The sequence below is a fragment of the Oryzias latipes genome, chromosome 20, assembly GCF_002234675.1.
Source record: "Oryzias latipes chromosome 20, ASM223467v1".
NCBI classification, from domain to species: domain Eukaryota; kingdom Metazoa; phylum Chordata; class Actinopteri; order Beloniformes; family Adrianichthyidae; genus Oryzias; species Oryzias latipes.
This window is the reverse complement of record NC_019878.2, coordinates 23,101,946-23,123,697: the sequence shown is the minus strand read 5'-3', so window position 1 is coordinate 23,123,697 and position 21,752 is coordinate 23,101,946. Positions and strand designations below refer to the sequence as shown.

Here is a 21,752-nt window from a genome sequence, read left to right as displayed (position 1 = left end):
ACACACCCTCCACCCCTCCCGCTTCGCCGTCTCTCCTCCGGAGGCGCGCAATTAGAGCAGCCGGTCGCCAAGAAAAAGGTCCGCGATCGCCGCGCGGATGAATTAGCTCTCCACGCGCATGGAGGGTAAATTCATCTCGCAGGGGGCAACATGTTGGGGGTGGGGGGTGGGTGCGGAGTCACGACGCACGACGCAACGCGGTTCGTCATGACCCTGAAGTGAATCACGATGGGATTTCTTTGGTGACGTGAACATTTAGGTTGGTCGCAATTACGCGTGCTTTTTGCGCTGCGCATTTACCACCAGCTGCAGCTGCCAATCATCTCTTAGTTCGGTCTTTTTTTTAACTCTATTTTTACATTCAGCACTTTCCATCACGCGCATCCGTTTCCTGAAACTTGCCCACTCGTGTTACATCCTCATTTGTCCTCTGCGCGCGGAGTGGCTGCGCGCCGCCTGAGTGCGCAGTGTTTTGCGGGATTTTCTTTGCGCGGAGACGCTGCTTCATGCCTCGCGCACCTGTGGACTCCCGCCAACGGACGCCTTTTTTGCTCCGTTAGCCCCCCCGTTCCTCCCCACAGCCCACGGTGCGCGGCGGATGCGCGGCTGGATCCGCGGTCTGAGGGCAGATTCAGCACCACCTCGGCTCCGAACAGCTCCAGCTCGTCGTGAGTGGATGGGCTCCGTCGGTCTCCGTGTCTCCTGCAGCTCCTAACGACCGCCGACGATGGCATCTCACGGGTTCTGGTCTCTCGGCGGAGATAATGCGGGGGCCAACACCGGGAGTCAGAGCCCCAGCACGCGTGAGTGCTTTGTTTTCTGTTAGACATGACCTCTGAGTCTGAGGAGGAAAGCGCGCTTTGTCCCTGACGAACAGGCCTCTTTGGCTTTGAGCGCACATTCTCTCACAAAGTTGGAGCTCACCTTATTTCCTCTTCTGCCCTGCAGCTAGAGCCTGGTGCCAAGCGGCGGCCCAAAAATTATCCGGAGGAATTGGATCGAAAATATGTGGTACGTCGGTGAAGGAGTGGGGTGTGGGGGCTGGGGGCCCGCCGGGTACAATATTTTAGGTTCATTTATTTGATTGATCAAAATGACGCCTCGACGTTGTTTTTCAAAGCGCTGCTCAACGTCGGGGAAGTGGAGAAAACCGCCGAATCGGGCTCAAAGCAGCCGCTGCAGACGTCTGCAGCCGGAACCTGCGGCTGCAACAAACAACCCTGCAACTGCACCAAAGCCGACGTGGTTTTCTCCGACCTCTATTCAACAGGTCTGATGCTTTTACGCACCTCCATCCTCGAAATGCTTTCCAGAAAAATACCATGCATTTTTAACCTTAGTTTTTTGGTAAGATTTAAAAATAACTTAGCTCATATTTAAGTATATTTTTTATAAAACAATTCAAAAATATTTTGAAAGAAAAGATTTTGCTCATTTTTAGCAAATCTAGAAACTAATCAACGGGGCCTAATGGTGTATTGGTGCTATTTTTAAAATGACTATTATTTTTACTTTTCGTCAAATAAAACATAAAGACAATAATGTAAACGGAAAATTAATTATTATATTTACGTTGTGCTTGTGAGATAATTTTAAGGCATTTTTAACGCAAAGAAAATCAAATATATATATATATATATTTTATTTTATTTCCAAAGGTCACCTTCAGTCAAATCTTGTCCTTGAACGTGTTGCGCGCTGCAAAAATTTAAAATCAAAGCACTAAATCAGCTTATTTATTATTAGTATTTTAAAAGCATGCATATTTAAACAGAGTAATTTTAGTGGATATAATCTGATTTTGTATTCAAGGCCCCAAAAGGTGACGTTCGGTGGAAAACCGGGTGTGGAGCGCGAGCGCGTTCCTTCATGGATCCAATTATTTGTTTGTTGTTGTTTACGCAGACTTGTTGCCGGCACTGGACGGAGATGCCAAAACCATGACCTTCCTGCAGGAGGTGGTGGACATCTTACTGGCCTACATCGTGGAGTCTTTCGACCGAGAAACGAAAGTTATTGATTTTCATTATCCAAACGAGCTGCTGCAGCTCAACAACTGGGAGCTGCAGCACGAACCGGCCACTCTGGATGATATCTTGATCAGCTGCCGCGCGACGCTCAAATACGCCATAAAAACAGGCAAGTTTCGCCTTTTCTGTGATAAAACATTTATGATTATTTTTGGGAAATCCAAATCGTGTCTAAATTTGCCCCCAGAAAAATCGTTAAAAAAATAGCTCCCTAAATAAACGTTTATACGCATTCTCCAAATCTCTGCGCCTTTCTTCTAAAATTTTCCTAACAAAGCGATGAAAGCGGAGGTAGACATGATGAAGGAGCTCCATAATGGGAGGTGTCCCCGTTTTCCTCCTCCTGACTGCAGCCACCAGACCGATAAATGCAGTGACGCAGCGAAAGTGCTTCAGCAGGCGGCAGATAATAGGCTAATAATCAGGCTTCATGGGCCCACTCCATTATTCTGCGCTGAGTGACGCGCAGGAGGACATTTACGACCTTTCAGCCTCCTCAATATAGACACGCTGTCCTGTGTCTTTTTATTTTTTAATACAAAATTGTATTTAAAAAAGAGATTAGGCATTTTTATGGACTGGAATAAAACATTGTGACATGGTTTAGGGGTTTTCAAACCAACCAGTTGTGTTGTTTTGTGATGCGTAAAATGCGTAATCAGAAAAAGCGCATTTGGAGAATGTTTACCCTGTAATAAACCACACAGCAGCCGCTGCAAAAGCCAAATGTTTGCATTATTTTCAAAGATCATTTGCTAGTCTGCAATTAAAGCGGCTCCGCATTGACAGCTCCAGCTCGTTTCTCCTCGAATTCCTTTGACTTTTCTGCATAAAAGCGCGCAAGCTGCATCACGTCTCCCTCCTCTTCCTCTTCTGCCTTCCCTTCAGCCCATCCCAGGTACTTCAATCAGCTCTCCACGGGGTTAGACATGGTCGGACTGGCTGCTGACTGGCTAACATCCACGGCCAACACCAACATGTGAGTAAATGCGGCCCGCTTTGGTCCGCTTTGGCCCGATCGCGAGCGCAGATAACGGCTGATGAGAAGGAATTCCATTTCCGGTGCATCCGCATGTGCTCTGCTGATAGTGGCTCTTCCCCCTCAATCATGCCAAATGAATAGGGTGAAATGAAAACGCCCCCCGCCCCCCACTGCCTCCTTTTACCCCACAGTGCACCCCTCCATTTACAACCTTTTATCCCCCCCTCCTCACTTCTGATCCCCCGGGGATTAAATGGGAGAAAATTAGCCTTGAAATTGAAATCGGACTAATCTGAAGCTCGTTTCTGATGTGTGTTTTTGGGCTGATAAAAGCTGCAGCTTTGCCAGCTGCAGTGACCTGCAAACAAAGACACAAAACGGCTTTTGCTTGATAGATTTTCAAAATAAAATGTATTCTTTCCATTAAAGAAATCAGCAGTTATCTCCACACCACACAAACACAACCCGGGATGTTCGTAGATCAAATTCAGTCACTTTGTGTGCCATATTTGTGGTGAGCAGTCAGGACTTGTGTAACAGACCCATGTGACGCCTCTTGTGTAACGCAGGTTCACCTATGAGGTGGCTCCTGTCTTTGTGCTGCTGGAATACGTCACCCTGAAGAAGATGAGGGAGATCATTGGCTGGCCGGAAGGGCGAGGAGATGGCATCTTTTCACCTGGTATGTGTGAGGCTGTGCTCACCCCTCCCTCCGTGCTGCACAAGGCTCTGCAACTTCTTGGATGTGTCAATTTGCATTTTGATGATCTAAATGGAAGTCATTTCAGGGCCAATTAGCATAAAATAATTCTCCTTTTCTAGCTTAAGCCCCCATCAGCCCCTTTCTTGAATGTCTCCCACGCTCTGGTGGTTGAAGCATGAAGAGGAGCAGCCTCTGCAGGCTTTAATGAGAAAAGCTGCGATTGTCTCGGGGGGTGGGGGGGTGGGGGTTGTGAATGTTTTCCTGTCAGCTGCAAACAATTCTCATGTCTTCGTTTTAAAAACACCCATTTTGAAATTCTTCCATCTTCGATTCCTCTGAGTTTGCAAATCCATGTCTGTCCTCCAGGGGGGGCTATTTCTAACATGTATGCCATGCTGCTGGCCCGCTTCAAGATGTTCCCTGAGGTGAAGGAGAAGGGGATGTCCTCCGTCCCCAGACTGGTGGCCTTCACGTCGGAGCACGTAAGGCCTCCTCGTCTTTATATTTTTTTGTGTCCGCCGCTCACTCCTGATTTACAGCCGTCGTTTGTGCGTCTGTCACAAAAGGACACACGCTGACAGATGTGTGTGTGTGTCACATTCATGGCTGCCTCCTTCATCGCACAGAAAATCCCATTTATTTGAGCTCCTGTGATCTGATCGCTTATTTTCCTCCTCTTTTATTCTGTCAGAGCCATTTTTCCATCAAGAAGGGGGCGGCGGCTCTCGGCATCGGGACTGAAAGTGTGATCTGCATCAAAGCGGACGAATGGTAACATTTGACTCTGTTAGCCTCTGTGATCCATACATGAAAGTGGAGTTCATCCACAGAATGATCTTCATGCTGTTTAATCTGTCTTTTATTCTCCAACATGCGGGCCAAGTGTCTCACATTTCTCCTGTTTGACCCTGAAAAGTCAATGACCGGATTGACTACATGTAGATAAAGACTAAAAAGCTGAGAAATCAAACGTTTCATCTGCATAAAGCACTTTTTTATGTTTGACTTAGCAAAATCAATCAAATCTTTAGGGTAAATGAACTCAAAAACTCATAAACCTTTACAATTTTATAGGTTTCTGTTCAAATAACTTTATATTTTTTTTGTAAATACTGTTCTTAGCAGCTCTAACCATTGATTTAATCCATGATCTGAAGTGAGAGAGTGTGGCGTCATCCATAGAAAATGTTTTACTTCCAGTTCTGGCCAAATGAAGTCAACTCAGACGCCATCGTATTTGGAGCCAGACAGCGGCAGAACCAGTGACCGAGTTGGTCTGAGTTTCTATGGCAACCACTTTCACCAATCAGGGGTGAGATTGTGGAAAAGCCACACCCCTTCCACTTGAGCGTTGGTCGTGGGGGCCAGGAAGCTCCACTTACGTTTATTAAGGCGTCTGATTGGTCCGTTTATAACTTAAACAACAGGAAACATATTATGAGACTGATCCAATCAATGGTATAAAGACTTTAGTGAGCTTCTGGCTTCTGGGGTCTACTACCTTTCTGACTTGGGAGGGCAGATTAAGACCCCCCTGCAGTCTCACATGGCCCCTTAGGTCTAACATTTCACCTTTTTCTCTGATATTATCATCATTGAATCTTTTCAAATGCTTTTACTTTTTTTTAAACAAGTTTTATGGGGCAGAATCCCATAGCATGATCAACCAAATACCATGCTTAAACATTGTTTGTGTGTGTTTTTTTCCCCTCAATATTCTGCCCCAAAGTGGATCAGTGCATCAAAACTCCAACATTTAAGTTTAGATCTAAGCAACTTGCATGATATAAAATTCATAAATGTTGACTTGGCTGACATTGAATTGCGCATAAACAGACTTTTTTTTTAAAAGGTCTCAAAAATACCTAAAGGTTCGAGTTTCCAAGGGTTTGAACATAGATTTCCATGAGGGTCTGTCAGGAAACACACCTGTATACCTGAGTATCCAGTAATAAAGCTGTAGTCTTCAGGATCTTCTGTTGTTAAATGAAAAAAAAAAGACATCTGTTTTTCTGAAAGGTGTTGTTGGTCCACCAAACCTGAGTTTCTGTTGGGTTTGTTTGTGCAGCTGCATCAGATCAACTGCTCATTATTGGGACATTTTCAAGTTTTGAAATGAAATCTGCATCAACTTCTTTTTCCTGACGATGATTGGGAACAGGCCGATGCTCCATTGCGCTCTTTTAAGTCGAGACCTTGGTGGAAGTTATCTTAAATCCATTTCACTTAATGTCTCGCTCCCTCTGGGTTGGGGGCTCATCTTCTGCCCACTTAGCTGCGGTGGCTCTGATGATCATCTTTCTGTTTTGTAAGCATCTTTACTGTCTGATTAGAGCAACACTACGTCAGCTGAGGCTTTGTTTTATTTGCAGCGGTAAAATGATCCCAGCTGACCTTGAGAGAAGAATACTGGAGGCGAAACAGAAGGTAATGTGGCGCGCTATAAATACACAGCCGTGACTTCATGCAGCATTGGCTTTATGGGGCCCATCAGCCTCAAACAGAAATTTGGGCGTGCGCTACATGCTTTTGTGTTGTTTTTTTCCCTGTGCAGGGCTTTGTGCCTTTCTTTGTGAGTGCGACCGCCGGGACGACGGTGTACGGAGCCTTTGACCCCCTCATCGCCATCTCCGACATCTGCAAGAAGTACAACATCTGGATGCATGTGGATGTGAGTCCAAAGGAATCCTAGTTACGCCTCCTGCTGCAGCTGTCTTTAAGCGGTTATCTTTACTCCTCCCGGAGGAGGAGGTTTTAGCGGAGGAGCACTCGGACCCACACGGCTCACCTCCGAGTTTGACAGATCTATTATGTCTCCCGCCTCCAACCGTAAGGAGCTGACCCAGATAGAGAGCTAGCCATTCCCTATCTAACAGTGGAGATGAGAAAAACTAGAGCAGAGGCTGTAAATCATTGCCTCCCTGGGCTGTGCCATCACTGTAGCCTCTCCCCCCCGCCCCCACCAAAGGATTGTATTAATGAAGGTGATGTTGTCTCGACAGGGGGACACCTCTATTAGGAGGCTCAAATGGCCTTGTCTATCATTTGTTAACATGCTGAGATGGAAAAAGTGTTTTTAGAAAGCGGCGGCGGTGGCGGCGGCGTCTGTTCCACAGGGAGCTGATGTTTGCAGCTCCGCCTACTGGAGAGGGTTTCACCCGAGGATCACGAGGAGAAGTTTTACCACAACCTTCACATGGAAGCTCCTCGGTGTTACTGAATCAGTTAGGAAACAACAATGTGTTATTATCATTTTCATGAATTAGAAAAAAACTAAAAGACCGGCGTCATTCTGGCTGTGTCTGATGAAAAAGCCACAGAGATTGGAACGGATTTTGGATAAAGAACAAATATAAATTCTTTTGCTTTGTGGCACCGTGGATTTAAAACGGTTCTGATTGGTTTGGTCTCTGCTCTGGTGATGTTTTGTTCCAGTTTACATCTGTCTATGATATGTAAACTGATGTGTTTGAGCAGTGATTCAGGGAAACCTTTTCAAATTCAACTAATTAAGTTTGTTTCTTTGAAGTAAAATGATTTAACTTTTGGCAAATGTTTGTTAATATCGGACAGTTTTTTTGTTTGTTGGAGATAAAACGATCATTTATTTAGTGACATCTTTTTGCTCCTAAAACCCAATCTTGAGTGAATTTGAAAGATTCTACTGCTTCAGCTTTGGATTTCTTCATAAAGTTGTTAAAAATTGAAGTTATACCTTTAAATGTTTGTTTTTTCAGGGCAAACAGTGGATTCACATCAGTGTGGCCAGTAATCCAAATACAGGAACAAAAGCACACGTCTGTTGTTTTTCAAACCTGACTAAGCTGAAAGAAGAAAAAGTCCCATTCCGATTTTCATCCATAACTTTTAAACAATCCCATTTAATTCACTCACCACAGTCGTTTCTGTTTGTTTAAAGGTTTCCATGGTTACTTTGAAGCATCAAAACTGTCAGAGAAACAGACAAACCAAAAGTGATGCACACTCAGGAATAAAGGTTTTTCAAACATTTACTAAAATGAGAGATTTCGTTATTCGAGGAAATAGATTTCAAAATAAGAGCACAGAACAGGAAGTTAACCACATTAAGGGCTAATGGTAAAAATCTGTGAGTTTTTATGCTTTTATTTTAGTTTTTCGATTGTGGTTTTGTTTGTGGCTGCTAACGTTTGCTTCTTCCTCGTGTTCTCGCATCACTGCAGCCTAAAGAACTGTAACGGTTGACATCGTTTCTTGCACTTAAGAATAAATTGCTAAATGCAAAACAAAAGAGTTTTTAAAACCCGCTTTAAATGAACAGAAATGTGATTCTGTACGAACCTTTGATGCAATCTTAGCTAAAAACTGAAATGAGGAAAACAGCAGCAGCAAATAAAAACACCTCTGACATGAAGACCCTGTGAGTTTGCACTAAAACATTAAAAACATAATTATTCATCATTCTGACTTGAATAACTGGAGTCAGTTTCTACAAAATGCTCCTAATCATGACCCTTCCACCTCTGTTCTTGGCAGCAAGTCAGCAGTGTTATTCTTGACATCCCGTTTTAAATGTTCTCCAAAAAGAGAGTATTATGGCTGCCTCTGGGGGGAAGTTTTGTATTTGTTTATGTTCTACTGTACTTATAAATGTTTTAAGGAAGGTTTCTGATGAAAAATGCTCCTTTTTCCTTTTTAAATTCAGATCTTTTTTCCCACCTGAGATGAATCTTTCGTTTTTTTCATGCATAGCGACTGTGCCTGAAACGATTTTCTTCTGCTGTGTTTGCAATAAACCAAATTTATTTCCCGCTCTCGACTTTAAGAAGAACAAAGAGAACATTTCTCTCCGATCGAGGCTGTTTTTGTTTGCCCTTCTTCCTTTCCTGTGGAAGAATTTGGGATACAACTTTAATTTTTAAGCCCTATTTTGTTTGTTTTTAATCCAAAAATAGAAGAGAATTCAAGTTTGAACAGATACTGATGAGAGATGTCCAGATTAAAGCAATGAGTGGTGTGTTTAGACAATTATAAAAGCAACAAAGAATCTTGAGAAGACTCACATTTTGATATAAAATGCCTGATAGATATTCATGACACAAACAGAGTCTGAACCTTCTGTGATTTTCAGGGAGCATGGGGAGGAAGTCTGCTCATGTCCAGAAGACATAGATGGAAACTAGATGGAGTTGAGAGGCAAATAACTCTTTGTTTTATGGAATTATAAGAAAAAAGCAACAAACATTAGCATCTAATCCAACTTTTTGAACGGCCTTTTCCTGCAGGGCCAACTCAGTGACGTGGAACCCCCATAAGATGATGTCCGTCCCTCTGCAGTGCTCCGCCCTGCTGGTTAGAGAAGAGGTCAGGATGGATCCTTCAGAGCTTTTTCCTGGTTTGGATGCTTGAAATAACCGCTTTCCGGATCTGACCCCACAGGGTTTGATGCAGAACTGCAACCAGATGCACGCCTGCTACCTCTTCCAGCAGGACAAACAGTACGACCTTTCCTATGACACCGGGGACAAAGCGCTGCAGTGCGGACGCCATGTGGACATCTTCAAGCTGTGGCTCATGTGGAGAGCCAAGGTAGAGGCTGTGCAGGGATTCCTTCACAATACCAAACCATAGAGATGTTCTGTTAAGCCTTTATTTAACGCTTTAATGTTTGGTTGTTTTAGCTCATAAACCTTTTCAAAACACAAATACAATTCCTGCTTTCAACAAGTTTCAGGCTAAAAAGTTTTCGATCATTAATTTGTTGAGAGAAAGTGAAAAACACGCATAAATATAATAAAAATTAAAAAACCTGCCTTGACCTACTTATCTTTTAGTGTTTTTATGGACTCTAAAGTTGTGTTCAGGTTCCAGGTTTTGTTCTCTTTAGCGTGTAGATGTTCCTCGGCTGTGTTCCTATCACTCATATCTGACACTTTTTGTTTTTTATGGTGGTTTTTCATTCCTGTCAACATTTTCTGCAAGTCGTTAAATACCCACTCTGACTAAAAAAGTGTGTTTTTGATGTTTTAACATGTTCTTGTGGCCATTTTTCTGATGATGGAGGACATATATAAGGAAAATTAAGCTTAAAGTTGTATTTCTCCGAATTTCTTTTATTCAAATTGTTGTGAAGATGAAAAAAATCCCATTTGTATTTCCTTTTCAGTAAAAATGATCTGAGCTTTAGGCTGCATAAACGCAGACACAATAAGATTTAAATGCAGTAAATGACTTAGTTTTTAGATTTTTAGCTGCTAATCGTGTTACAAAACCTATGAAGTGTTGCTTTTCTATGTATTATGCTACATACACTCCCAGCATGTGAACACGGGTTCTTGAACGTGTTTTTAGCATCCGGTGTTCACACTGGTCTGTGAACGAAAATCGATAAGAAGCCCCTCCCTGTTTGCCCAGTGTGAACCCCGTGGGGTAAATGTGCATTCAAGAACTGGCGTTTAGCTTTAGGCTTCATCCAGAGTTTTCCACATCAGAGGTTTCTTTTTCATTCCAGGGAACCATCGGCTTCGAGGCTCAGATTGACCGATGTTTGGAGCTGTCGGAGTATCTCTACAACAAGATCAAGGACAGAGATGGCTATGAGATGGTCTTTGACGGGAAGGTACGTAGGCGTCCATCCTTCACTTCCGTCATTGGTCTGCAGTCCGTCCAGGGAAAAAGAGCTAACACGTCCACGTTCGGCCTCATTACGGAGGACTTGATTGGCACGCAGACGGCTTCAGCTTTGTGTTGGATGAATGCCATTGTTACTCCGAGCCGCCAGTGTAATGTGCTGCTATTATGTTTAATGAATAGCATAACAGCCTGTAATTGCTTATATGCATATGAATAGCACGGTGTCTGAAATATCCTCTGCAAAGCCGAACTACAACGCTAACGTGTGTGGGTCGGGGGGGGGGCCAAACCTCTTCTCTCAGAAAAGCATCTGGACATCCACGGCCATTTATAATGACAGCTCAGTAACAGATCAGCCAGGACTGTTGTTCTCAAAAAGGCTGAGAGCGTCACAGCGGGATGAGAAAAGTGTTTTTGGGCAGTGACCCAGGTGTTCACGCGACGGCTCCGCCTCCTTCCCATCGAGCCGCTGCACCAGTCTCAGGTTGGAGAAAAGATGGAGCTAAACGAGGCTGAGGTAAAGGAAGAGAAAAAGCTAGCTGTAGTGTCACGCAGCCACTACATACATTTCTGCGCATATTCCACGGATGGACAGTGACTTTGACAAACATATAAATGGCGTTTAAAAATCGAGTTTTTATCACCTGCAGCTTTTATCTAAAGCTAAACCCTTTTTATCTTTTATTATTTTTGAGCGGGTCGTGCACGCTTTTATCTCTTCATGACTCACACTGGGATCTTTGAAGCATCAAATGGCAACGCACTTCACACTGGGATTTCCCACAAGGCACTTTCCCGGTTGCAGTTAGTTCAAACTCCGCTGAACGACTTTTAACAGGAACCAGAAAACACGAGCACGTTGAACCCATTCCTGCGCCCTTGCACTGGATTCATTTGAAAATGTTATTGTCTGTTTTTAAAGCTCTACATGGGCTGGCTCCAAAATACGTCTCTTCAGATTTATAAACCAGCTCGTCCTCTGAGGTCAGAGGTCAGCTCCAGCTCGTGGAGCCCATGACGAGGCTCAAAACTAGAGGAGACGGAGCGATCACTGTTGGAACGCTCTGCCTCCTCATGTCAGAACAGCGCCCACTGTGGAGGGTCTCGTCTTAAAAAACAAAACTTTTATCAGCGCGAGAGTTGTGGGTCTTCTGTGTTTTTTATGTGTTTTTATCTTTTTTTTATTCATTTGATTGTGGATTTTTTTTTTATTTTGTCTAATAATTTTTATCTAACTTTAGTCTCTGTCCAGCACAGAAACTGTTTGTTTTTCGGAAAAGTGCTCTATAAATAAAGTGGATTGGATTGAAAGTCAGTCATAGGTGTAAATACGTAGAGAAAGTGAGAAAAGTTGTGGTTTTTACAGATGTATCATGAATGAATTACGTGAAAACCCTGGAAGAAGAACGAACCACGCAAAAAACACGTAAACCAACATAGAACATGAACTGTGTGTGATTATTGCGCTGTTTATATGCAGTTCATGGGTTAATTACGTGAATTGAATGTGACGTGTGCGCTGTGTACGTGATATAAAAGTTAACCATCGGTGGTTCATGCGTGAAAAGTCCGTTAGACATACGGTTGTGGAAAAACACAAATTTGCATCTCGCGAAAAAAAACAAATCGCACAATTGAAAACGTTTTTGTAATAATTGCGTAAAAACGATGCAAAATACACATGAACTGCGTAATTCTCAACCCACCAAATATTATAAAACAGCTCAAAACCGAATTCACGTAAAGACCCGTCTGCCGAAACCTTCGACGGAGATCTGCGACGGACACAAGAAACACCTATGAATGACATACAGTATGTCAGGCATGCATCACGAAAAACCGAAACTTCATACGTGGAAAACGCACAAAATGTAGGGAGCGGCCTTTTCAGGTGAGAACATCTGTTTCAGGGCAGGAGATCCTTGGTTTGATCCAGTGGATGAATTTAAGATTGTTGTTGGTTTTTATACAGTTATTTCATTTTATAATCTGTATTTACTGGAGGATCTATTAATGGGCTGCAGGTCTTTACAATCATTATGAGGCTCAACATAAAATCCACATGACTGTCAATCAGATTTGATGTAAAGACAAAAACTCTTTTATTTTAACTTTGATTTAGTTCTGAATGTGGATCATTCCACAGTTTTACTGAAGTTACTGTAAAGCAGAAAATGTTGCTCTAAGTGTATTTGATTGGAGAGAAAAAAATTGTAAGCGAAAAAGAGGCAAGTTGTATCTTATTTTATGAAGAAAATGTCAGATCATTTAGATTTTAAGAGACTTGCCTTTTTTTAATAATATATCCAGATGATGCATATAGATGTATGTACTTCCCAAAGCTTCAGTACAATTATAAAAAATAAGGTGAAAGCAGAGATTGCAACAAAATATGGAATGATTTTTATTTTAATATATTTTGGTGGAAATCAACATCACTTTCTTTTTTTTTTCTTTTTTTGACACATTTTATTTCCCATAATATGCACACATTTATTTGGAGATTTAAAAGTGACTTTACTGAAACAAACTTTATGAATACGTTTAAAAATACCACAAACAGTTCAAACTAATGGAGAAAATGTGTAAATAAATTATAAATAAATACAAGAACACATATTTCTACTGTTCCTCCTTTGTGTTGTACTTATAAAAGCGTGTCTGGATGTTTAAGTTGGACTATTTTGTTTCTTAATCTAATTTGAGCTCATAAATTCAACAGAAAATAGAGGATAAAAAAGACACTTTTCTGCATAAATGAATCTAGAAAAATAGCTTAACCTGAAAAATAGAAAAAGGATTCATATTTAACAGTTTAAAATGGATGCATTCATGTTTTTAAATTGTTTTAATCGTGCACACTTTAGAAAATGTTTGATCCTTTGGAGCATCCACACAATCATCATAACTTAGTGAATCTGGAGCGTGATGCGAACGACTGACAGTGATGGAAAAACACAGATAAAGTGCAGCTTCAGTAGATTTGATAACTGTAAGTGTCTGTTATTGGATCTTTGATAGTGCAACATCCCTTAAATGAAAGTTTTATCTTATTTTTTTCCAAATCCAGCCAGTTTTTCTGGTATTTATTTTGTGCAAAGTTGTACATTTGTGTATCCATTGTTTCCTGTTTTTGTGTGTTCCTTTTTAGCCTCAGCACACCAACGTCTGCTTCTGGTACCTTCCCCCCGGGATGCGCTACATAGAGGACAAGGATGAAAAAAAGAAACGCTTGCACAAGGTGGGTGAGCCCAGATAAGACGGCTGACGGTGGTATCTGCCCCAAACAGACCTGCACAGGCCCCTGCGGGTCTGTCACCGTCAGCGCCGCATCCTTCTAATGAAGGAGAGGAGGGGCTGAACTTTTCCTGTGACCGTCCTGAGCATCCCAGCAGCAGCACAGCCGCTCTAATTGAAAATTAGCCCAAAGGGATGGAGCGAGTGTGAGATCGCGGCGCTCTCTGAGCCTCTGTGAAACCCACGTCGTTGTCATAAATCTGCAGATGCTGCCGTTTCCTACTTTAAAGCTGGGCTGATGTTATGAATTCCCGCTCAATCGTGTTGACAGATTAAAGCTTTGTGGAGGAAGTCTTTATTTTTTTATAAAAGAATAGGCCCATTTTCTCCACCCCAGATCTGTTCTAACCACTGCCAGATAAACGGTTCTCTGAATAAGTTTAACTTCTTGAAGACCCACTCTGATAAAAAAAACTGTGTTTTTGGTGATTTTGGCATGTTCTTGTGGCATTTTTGTGATGATGGAGGACATTTACATAAAATAATTAAGCTAAAACTGCATTTCTGAGTATTTCTTTATTAAAAATCGTTGTGAATCAGGCGCAGATGGAAAAATGTCAGGATTGGAAAAAAGATCTAATTCCTCGCCTTTCAGACCTACATGTCCATCTTCCAGCTGTCCAGAATGCCTTTTTTTGTCTTTGTGTCATCTTTACTGAGATTTTAACATGGCAGCTATGAAATCTGCTTTTGTTTGTGCGTTTAAAGTTCGACTACGATCATCTTTTGATCTATTTCCAAAGCGTTCCCAGTCAGCCTATTATTATTCCCTCTAAAGCTTAAATCAGAAGTCGTTTTTCTAGAACATAATTTGTGCAAAGCAGTAGGAGTTTATTAGAAATTCACCTCTGAGTTGTGGCCGGGACTGTTAGCGCAGAGTAAGCCCGCCCCCCTTTCCCAACACTCTGTCCTGCTATTTTTACAGCCCCTCTCAACCACAAGCTGGCATTAGCGGTGCAGCAAAAATGGCGGAAATATCAGAACTATCCAGCTAAACAGTTTAGATCCAGATCCGAGCAGAGGGATCGTTCATGGATCTATTTGTCTGACAGTGGACGCATCAGAATGGAGCAGAGCAGAGAGCTTATGACCCGTCGTTTGAAGCTTGTATGTATATACACGCTTTTTCAAACAGCAATTTTTGTCTGATTTAAACAACAAAAAAAACTCAGAAATGCAATTTTAATTAGAAAATGCCACAAAAAAGAAAATTATTTTCATTGGGTTGGGTCTTTCATTCTCAGAAATCAAACTGATCTTCATCATGAACTACCATCCTCATGAACTCCTCCCCAATCCTTCTCTCTTGTGCGAGTAATCTGTACTCTGACTGCTGCATGTTGTCAGGTGGCTCCCGTCATAAAAGCCCGGATGATGGAGTACGGCACAACTATGGTCAGCTACCAACCGCAAGGAGACAAGGTCAACTTCTTCCGCATGGTCATCTCAAATCCCGCTGCTACCTTCGAGGACATCGACTTTCTTATCGAAGAGATTGAACGCCTCGGCCATGATCTATAAGACTCTAAATTCTTTTTCCCCTTGGCGGATGAAATATTTGTCGTGAATGTACTGGTAACGTTTTTTTTCTCTCTCTTTCCTGCAAGTCATATATATATATATATATATATATATATATATATATACATATATATATATTTAAGATTACATTTGAGAAAAATATCTACAAATATGTCCATATATTAAGTATTGCAGCTTTGCCGTGGACCAAGCGGGTCCAGAGCTTTGTAAAAGTGCTTCTGTCTGCCTTTCTCATTGTGTAGTGGGAGTTGTGTTAAGTGACGTAACTATTTGTGTACTTTTTTGTGGGTTGACATGCCTGTCAGTCACAGAGGAAGAGGGTTTTTGTCTTTTTTCCTTCCTCGTTTGCAGAGTACGCGGTAAAGTGCCAAATGTGGTTGTGATCTGTGGAGGCTTTGGGTTCTTCACTTTTACCTCGGCTTCTTCAACTGCCCCCACGTCTGCACAAACAGGGACAATTCCAAACCGTCTGTAACGTTTAGCCGGGTCGTGCATGGTTAGGACACCGGAACATTTACACTATTTACCGATGACGCAAGCTGCTGGCATGTTGGCGAGAATAATCCACAACTTCTAGATTAAACTGGATGCTAATGCTGACAGCAACACTTTTTTATTGGCACTAATGCCGCTCGACAGTGTTGGTGGAACCTTTATTGACACAAACATGCTTCAACCTTTCATTTCGGTTCATCTGCCAAAATAGCATCTCACATCAAGTAAGCCTGTCGCTCTGGTGGTCATTTTGGGTACTGCATGTATTTTATTTGATCTTTCACAATGAGAATACGTTTCAGCTTCCAGAATTTAAAGTCCCTATTTTACGTGTTAACTACCATGTGCAGTTCAATTGAGGGGTTTTCCCGCTGACCCTGTTTCACCAAAAATAACTCCAGAAACTCCTTTTAATTTCTCCCAAGTTCTCCAGACTACACAGTCAAACCATGACTGAATCCATTCACCTGGAACAGTATGTTCAGTTCCCGTACGTGCAGCTAACGTCATCGTTCAGGTATTTTTAGGTATCAAGGTGGCCCCTAAGTGGGTCACCTTAAGTGCATGAAAAATAGACAACAGGGTGCAAGAAGACAATGACACTGAGTGACTAGGACTCAGACGTTAAGCTAAATACAAAATAATCACGCTAAGAAAAAGATCTTACCTATATATGTTTTTATTGAATTTAAGGTTAAATATATAAACTATAACATGGTAAAACTGTTCGGCTTTTGGATAGGCTCTAAAATAAATTATATTAAAGAAAATAACTTTATTGTTAAGGATTTGAGGACTGAGATTTCTTCTGAAGCAATATATTTAAGAAAAGATAGAAAATGAGGCAAACTTGTTCAATTTAACATTATTTCCCACAAAAAAAACACACGTTTCTGTGTTTCGTAAAGATTAAAATGAAAATAATATCTGAGAATTGTCTGTAGCATTTCCTTTAGAACAAGTTAGAAAAGCACAATTTACTCAACATGGTCAATCAGTGTACAATCACATGTGATCATGGACTGTAAATAGTATTTCAAGATGTCCTAAGTACATATCATTGTGTATACATACGTGTATATAAGACATATAGCCAGAGACTATTTGTGAGGTAAAAGTATTCATATTTTCTCTATCTCTGATATAGATCCTGTATTTTCATCTTATTAGTCCTGAAAAGCTTTTTCTTCTGTGTGTGTGTGTCGGAAACGTTGTGACTCTTCTCGCTATTTGAAAGGAAACGTGGTTCAGGCGTCGGCTTAACGGAAAGCAACGGATTTCGTCCTGATTTCCCGCGGAGTCCCACTCGGCCGACCTCCGCCGTTTAGGGTTTGAAACCGATATGCAAAGCCATTTTTAACTCTGTGTTTCAGTGTGCACAAGTGATGACTTGACGATATGTGCCGATGTGTACCTTAAATGTGTTTGTAACTGTGTTGCCTTAGTAGAATATTTTACAGTATTGTCCAGTTTTCCTCCAGAGGGGAGGTCGTGCACTTTAGAGTGACCTGATAATGTGCAATGTCCACGAGTCGATGTTTTTGGAGTACCCTGCAGAAAAACTCTTTGGTCTTTGCTCTGACATGAGTCCGTCCAGAGCCGTCTGTCTGTAGATGCTGTGGCGCTAAAGTTTGAGAGTGGCACCCCCCACTGTGGCACAGACAACATTATCTCAGAGAAATCTCACTGTGGTAGACTTGGAAGGCCAGGCACGCCGTTTTTGTCGCTGCTGCTGCTTCTGCTGCTAGTCTTGCTTCCTTTGCACGTGCATGCGATGCCTTGCTTATCCAGCTTGTTTGTTGTACAGTCTCCTATTTATCTATATATACATACATAAATATATATACTTGAATCCAGTATGTGTAGCTCCTGTAATTAGCTTTTAGCATCCTCTATATAGCTTAGCATGTAGTTTAGTGCACTGTCGCTCTAGCCTTTACATGTGACCCGTGTCCTGCTTTCTGTCACGTTTCTCTGTGCTGCTGAGCATGCTAACCTCGCCTCCGCGCTTAATACACTTTCTCTATCTTCTGTCTTTCTGCTTTGACTGTCGCAGCTTTCAGTGTTCTATGTATCTCTCTCTCTATATATATATATATATGTATCGGTGTAGCTCCTTGGCATGCCTATATGAACGCTCCTTTCTGCTCTGCGCCTGTTTCCTCTCTTTCTCTTCTGCTTCTGGTAGCAGCATTAATCCTGCTTTCCTCTGACGTGTCTCGGCTGCCTGTCGTCTCTCCGTTTGTGTGTCTGACGGTATGTTGTCATGTGTCACGGGGCCACGGATTGTACATTTTCTTTAGCATATGGAAGACTGAAAGTGACGGGACTTAAAAACAGGTAAATTGATATATAGATTTTGGTCTGTTGTTACATTTCTTTATTTATTTGTCCTCATCGGCCTGGAAAACTGTGCTGTTGCCATGACGGCTGGTTAGGAAACCAACAAAACATCTGATTTCTCAACAACGTACTTAATGTTAGCTTTGGGAATCTAAAGATAAACAGCAGCAACCTCTGGTGACACGTTGCGTCCTGGAACATTCAGGAAACTCAAAAGAAAAACAATGAAAAACGTTCAAATTATCTGTGTAATATATTTGGACAAAGAAAAAATAAAAATGAAAACATGTAATTTAGCAGATAATTTCAGAATAAATGTAGAATATTGAGCAATAAATAAAAGCAAAAACTGTTTAAAAATAATAGTTTTTTGTTTACTTGTGTTTTTTTATAGGTCACTTTGAGTCTTCCATACCCTTAACTTAGATTATTAAGATATAAAGAGAAAAAGCAGACTCTTGTTTCTTGCTAAAATGAATATTGTTTGTTTATGAGAACTGTAACCCCCCCAATATAGTACATAGAGAACCGTTGAGCACATGGTTGCCGTATGTATCTAATCCTATGTTCTGCAACAACTGCTGTAACAACTTCTCAGTCGTTCATTTGTCCTGAACTACATGTTACTCTTTGGGTAAAAAGAAATAAATATGAAAGCCTGAGAATCTGTTGGCCGTTTTGTTTTCATCCCTAAATTTTTTTTATTTTTTAGATGTTAAAGCAGCCGTTCTGGACGGAAGGAGTGGATTGTTTTCTTCTCTCTTACTGCATCTTTGAGCAAAAATGTCACCCCGCCAGCTAAAAATTTCAAGTGTCTATATCAAATTTTTAAGCTTTTAAGTGTATTATAATGTTTATTGATCGAAAAAACAAGCCCAAAGCCAGTATTTTGATTCATTCGTGCATTTCTGAGTATTCCTTTAAAATCCTGCGCTCTGATCACCAGACCCTCCCAATTCAAAAAAATGAGCGGGTCCTCATATTGTGATGTCACAAAGGGAGGAACCGCCCTTCCAGGAAGAATCTGCACAGCCAGCTCCGCCCCAACGCTAACGCACACGTCCACTTTCTCAGTGGAGCTAGCAGTGATCAATCATTTTATGTCAACAAAACGCACGTCCTTCTTTGCAAAAGATCGAATGTTGTTTGTTTTCGTGTTAGAAACGCCGACACGCTGCTGAGGCCAGCTCTAGGATGATGTCATGAAATGGGCGGCACCCACAAGGAGGGAAAGGCGGAGCCTCAGAGATTGGGTCGTCTTACTTCCTGGTAGGAAAATGAGCTGCAAAAATGAACTGCTTAAATTAAAAAAATCTTCTTTAGTGTTCCAAAGGTAATAAATTATCATGGATATGGATTACACTGGAAGTCTCAAGAAAAGAACGGTACAGACCCTTCAAACTCCTCCTATGGATGTCAATCTGTCGCGTCCTGAACTCCTGAAGCATCTTCGGGAAGCTACTTGGGAAAAAATCTTGCTTTTAGAAGTTGCAGATTTTAAACGCCGTTATCTGGGCGAGCTCGCCAAAATAGGCGTTTCCTCATTGCTCACATTTTTTTTTACAGAAATATTGTGAAATTTAATACATGAATCGTTGGCTCAAGATGAATGAAATATGTCATCCTAGATATGACCGTATTAGGAATGTGGGCGTGGTTAACCAAAAATCTCTGTTGCTACGGAAATTCTAAATTTTTACTTTCGACAATTCTTTTGAAAATTGCATGGACATGTTTGTCACCCCCAGGAGACCCAAAAATAAAATGGTTGCTATGGTGATCAACTTTTTTCTCTTCCGTGAAGGGCCTGAAGCAGCCGCTCTGCCAGCAATGGCAGGGAAAAAAGGGGGTAATGATGGCGACAGTGGCGAGTAGCGGCTGCAGGCCATACAACACCGCTTTAATAAAATCATGTTTCTGCCTGTAAAAATGCGATTTTTATTTATTTGTTTATTTATTTTTTTGTAAGTAAAGATCTGAGGAAGTTACATGAGCTGTTAAATAATAGCTTTTTACCAGTAGAGCAGGAGATGAAAAGCGCATCCCGAAACGCATTACTGGGAGAAGTGGTGGTCAGTGCTGCAACTGAGGAGGACCAACAACAGCCCAGATATAAAGAGTCATTGTTGTGTTACTTTCCTGTCCTTTTGTTGGTTTTCTTGATGCTTTACCCAGAGAGTCGTCGTGCAACAGCTGATATAACACAGTTGAGGAATGACTTCCTGTCAAAGACAGAGTTTTGGATGCAAATGCCAATTGAATGTGAACCAGTGAAGCATTATGCTTGGCTCCTCTGGCCTCATCTGCAGTGGACCATCACAGCGTGGAAACACACCCTGAGGTCACATAAAGGAGGAGGCGAACATTTCGGGGGGGGGGGGGGGGGGATCCTGAGAACCGCCAGTGGGAAGGAAAATCCAGTTTTAGCATCAAGACGACGTTTGTTTAAAATGGTTGACAGAAAACTACGTAATAAAAGCTTCAGCTGCAGAGGAGGAGCATGTGACATCACCTGGGCGTCCACCTTCAGTAGAGAACTAGAGTCCAGGTGTTTGTATTAGCACGGTTGTATTCATTGCAATTTGCTTTAAAGGTTAGATAAGCTGCTATTTTAACATTATTATAAACACAAACTGATCCAAAATCAAAGAGAAAATCAAGAAATATTCCAGCATGTTTGACATTTTCCCCTCTAGATGGCGCTCTTTCCTCAGTTTTTCTGACTGGATCCAGTTTTCTCCTCTAAAATGAGCTGCAAATGCGGCAGTGATGCTGCAGAGGATCACTTTCATTTTCATGTTTTATCTCAATCATTAGGTTGCAGAAACATATTTATCGACTTAAAGAAGAAAAACTTTCTAAGCAACCCAAAGAGCTCCGGACTGTTGACCTCATCCCTCCTCCCCGCACACTTCATCTGTTTTATTTTTCTACATGGTTTGTTTGAGTGAAACATGTGGAGCGCAGACTCAGCTTGGCTCCAGGCTGCTCATTGTCAGTAATTCTATTATTTATTCATGTTTGATATTTCAGAGAGATTTACTAAAAGACAAATCATCGATCATCTGATCAATCAGAGGACAGATGAGGAAAAAAAGTTAAGTTACGGTTTGCCTGTAAAACCAGTTCCTCAACATGTTATTGTTTGACCTCCTTCACTGTTATGGATTTTTGAACATCTGGAAAATATAAATTGTTAGGAGGATTTTATATTTTGATCTATTTTAATGTATCTGTTAACATGAACAGATAAAAAAAATGAGGTTATGTTGCCATCCAGAGAGGCTGTTTTTAATTTAAAAAGCAAGAATCTTTGAGAGTTTATTGTTTTTATTGATCCCCCCCCCCCCCCCCCCCAATGGTAGGAATAAAATCATGTCTCACATGGCCATTATAAAATAGGTCAGCTTCTGCAGGACAGGTTTATGCTAATGATGAGCCTTCCTCCACAACGTTTCATTTGAGTGATCTGTTGGAACCATGTGAGGAGGAGGAGGAGGAAGAGGTCATCCAGGTGTAAGCTGAAACCAGAACTAAAGTAGCAGCCACTTTAAAATTTTTTTTTGCTTCTGCTGCTTCACAGCATGTTTTGCTGAATCCATACAGTTTTTGCTGATGGTTTTTCTCCATTTCAGGATTCAATCTCATCACTTATGTGTTTGTAAAATGTTCTAAAATGCAGTTTGTCTAAAGGATTTGGTGAAAACAGCTGCATAGAGAAAAAATAGAAAAAAACTTCAGTTACTTC

At 41.5% G+C, this 21,752-nt stretch overlaps 1 protein-coding gene across 1 annotated transcript; it reads left to right on the top strand.

Moving 5' to 3' along the window:
* Positions 1–67: 67 nt before the first annotated feature.
* gad2 (glutamate decarboxylase 2) lies at positions 68–18,669 on the top strand. Its single transcript, XM_004081175.4, has 16 exons — positions 68–803; positions 949–1,011; positions 1,121–1,270; positions 1,906–2,139; positions 2,919–3,009; positions 3,582–3,694; positions 4,082–4,197; positions 4,407–4,486; positions 6,088–6,142; positions 6,270–6,386; positions 8,826–8,890; positions 8,980–9,058; positions 9,134–9,283; positions 10,206–10,313; positions 13,479–13,568; positions 14,972–18,669. Exons 1-16 carry the CDS (start codon positions 728–730, stop codon positions 15,143–15,145), a joined length of 1,761 nt encoding a protein of 586 aa, XP_004081223.3. The 5' UTR covers positions 68–727; the 3' UTR covers positions 15,146–18,669.
* Positions 18,670–21,752: the final 3,083 nt, after the last annotated feature.